At 51.4% G+C, this 2,213-nt stretch overlaps 1 protein-coding gene across 1 annotated transcript; it reads right to left on the reverse strand.

Annotated features, from left to right (window-relative positions):
* Nucleotides 1–464: 464 nt before the first annotated feature.
* On the reverse strand, nt 465–2,011 carry LOC113218323 (uncharacterized). Its single transcript, XM_026438623.2, has 2 exons — nt 1,780–2,011; nt 465–1,665 (listed from the first exon to the last, which is right to left on the reverse strand). Exons 1-2 carry the CDS (start codon nt 1,912–1,914, stop codon nt 1,222–1,224), a joined length of 579 nt encoding a protein of 192 aa, XP_026294408.1. The 5' UTR covers nt 1,915–2,011; the 3' UTR covers nt 465–1,221.
* Nucleotides 2,012–2,213: the final 202 nt, after the last annotated feature.

Raw genomic sequence — 2,213 nt, forward strand, 5'->3', positions numbered from 1 at the left:
CGTGAGTTTGAATAAGATGAGCTCCGCGATCGGACTCTACCCGGCCCGCGCCTCGCCTCGAACTTCCCCCCAGTCCTCGAGCTTGTCCGATTTTCCGACAGAGTCCGCCTGTAGCGAGCCGGACAGTGGCGCTGCGAGTGCAGCGGCCGCGTGGCGGCAGGGCGAACTTGGTGGCAGCACGCGCTTGGCGCGCTCGCGCGAACACGTGCTCGTTGCTCGGCTGCTCGGCTCGCAAGGTCTCGGCCAGCGACTGCAGCGCTTCTCACCCCCTCACTCTTTGCGGGGAACGTTTGAACTACGTTTGAGCTTGTCTCAACAGGTTTTCTTCAGTGCACCCTGGGGCCAAGTGTTTCAGTTGATTTTCTGATTGTGTCTTTCAATAGATTTCATACTTGTGTCGTTTGTTGTGTGTTGCTCTTTTTTTCATTTCAATTGCGGGTATTAGGAGAATGATAAAAATAGGATAAAGTTCATTCATTTTTAATTGTAAAAAATGAGGAAAAAATATTCAAATCAACATATTCACTGGCAAGGCACTTAAAATATGTGCAAACAATAAAGCTTTCTACCATCACAGTTTCAAAATAAAACTACTCAATATCACATAAATCATTGTGATTTATAAACAAATTGAGCGAACGAAACTCAGTCGATAAAATGTACAAAATTACTGACACTTGTGCGATTTCTGCGACGAAAGTACTGCACATCAAGTGCAATCATTCAAAACTTAAGAAACATAACGCTGCTTAAAGTAAAGCTATGTATCACTTCAACGGACAAACAATTTAAAATCAATCATGTCTCTGCGTCCTTGAATCCTTCTTACTTAACTATGAGATCACAAGAGGCTGCTGATTTCATAACTTTCACAACAATAACTCTCAACATCAATAAAACTTCGCAAAACGTATCGGACCCGTGAAATTTATGGCAGTTATACGCGGATCCTTTACTATAAAACGAAAATACCTAACCACCTAATTAAAGCTCCAAATCACCTGCCTACGGCTTGAAAACGGCAACCAGAAAGAAACTGGTTATTTTTAAAAACATATTCTAAACTGATACAGTTTAAATTCGGCACGCACGCGGATTAACCACATACAAAACACATTTCACTGATATTTCACTGATGTCGGGCGGCAGAGCGCCGACATTTTGAGCAACTCACATAAAAACAGTCACATCGGATCACTTTTTAATCACTGTTGATCAGGCTTAGCAAGCGCAGGGAGTGCAGTCGCCGCAGGTGGTGAATGGAGAGTAGGTATCGCAGGATTGGAAGGGAGCTTGTACTTCGGCAACCTGGTTCTCGGTGATGTAGGGGGTCGCGTCGCTGCAGCACAAGTCGCTGTCGGCGTTCATTGGGGTCCAGCAGAAGCCATTGACGGCCTCCTGGTCGATGACGAAGTGCACGGGGATGACCTGGGGCTGGCCGGGCACGATGGGAATCTCGACGACCTGGCCGCCGACCCAGACTTGGATGGAAGCGCCCTTGGGGTGAGCGAGCTCGTCCAGGAGGCGAGATTCGAGGGCCTCGTTGGCGGCGTTGTCGGAGTCCACGTCAGAGTCCTGGGCCCAGCAGCAGTGGTCGGCCTCGGCCTTGTAGTAGTAGGACTTGTCGTTGCGTCCACGCACCAGGGAAAGCACAGGCTTAAGCATCTGAACAAAACAAAAAGAACAAGTCTGTTAGCATCGGCATTCCAAAAGACACAAGTGCGGAGAGCAAAGTTTGAAATTTTTTCTAAGTTTGAATCAGGTTGATCCGACACCTACCTTTTTGAGCTTGTGGATTTTGCGGTCCAGCGCGGAGCGGCGTTGCTGCCGCTTGGCCGCGGAGGCGAGGAAGCTGCGGTAGCAGTTGCTGATGTTTTCGTTGTGGCACATGGTATCCATGACGGCGGCAGACATGTTGCACTGAGCTCGACTCGACTCGAGTAAGGATGAGAGAGGGCTAGAAAGCGAGCAGAGCGACACGAAGTGAGCTCAGGAGAGATCGTCGACTGACTGTGCCTGCTCGCCGGCCGGGAGCCTTTTTATAGTTTCGAGGGACGCCGGCGGGCCGCCGAGGCTGGCGAGGGAGGCTGTGGGTGGTGGTGGGGGCCGACGCCGGGCCTTCGGGCGCGCTTCGGGCCGGGCTCGGCGGCGCGCTCGGCCGGCTCGTGGCAGGTGTGCGCTGCGCCGGGGTGCGCGCGGGGGTGGTGCGGGGG

This window comes from Frankliniella occidentalis, unplaced genomic scaffold (assembly GCF_000697945.3).
Source record: "Frankliniella occidentalis isolate FOCC.00 unplaced genomic scaffold, Focc_3.1 Scaffold22, whole genome shotgun sequence".
NCBI lineage: Eukaryota > Metazoa > Arthropoda > Insecta > Thysanoptera > Thripidae > Frankliniella > Frankliniella occidentalis.

Bases quoted from the DNA above. Each gene is read 5' to 3' on its own strand.
- LOC113218323 (XM_026438623.2), bottom strand. From the start codon at position 1,914: ATGTCTGCCGCCGTCATGGATACCATGTGCCACAACGAAAACATCAGC. The intron at 1,666-1,779 runs GTAGGTGTCGGA...TGTTTTGTTCAG, and splicing joins AAATCCACAAGCTCAAAAAG to ATGCTTAAGCCTGTGCTTTC.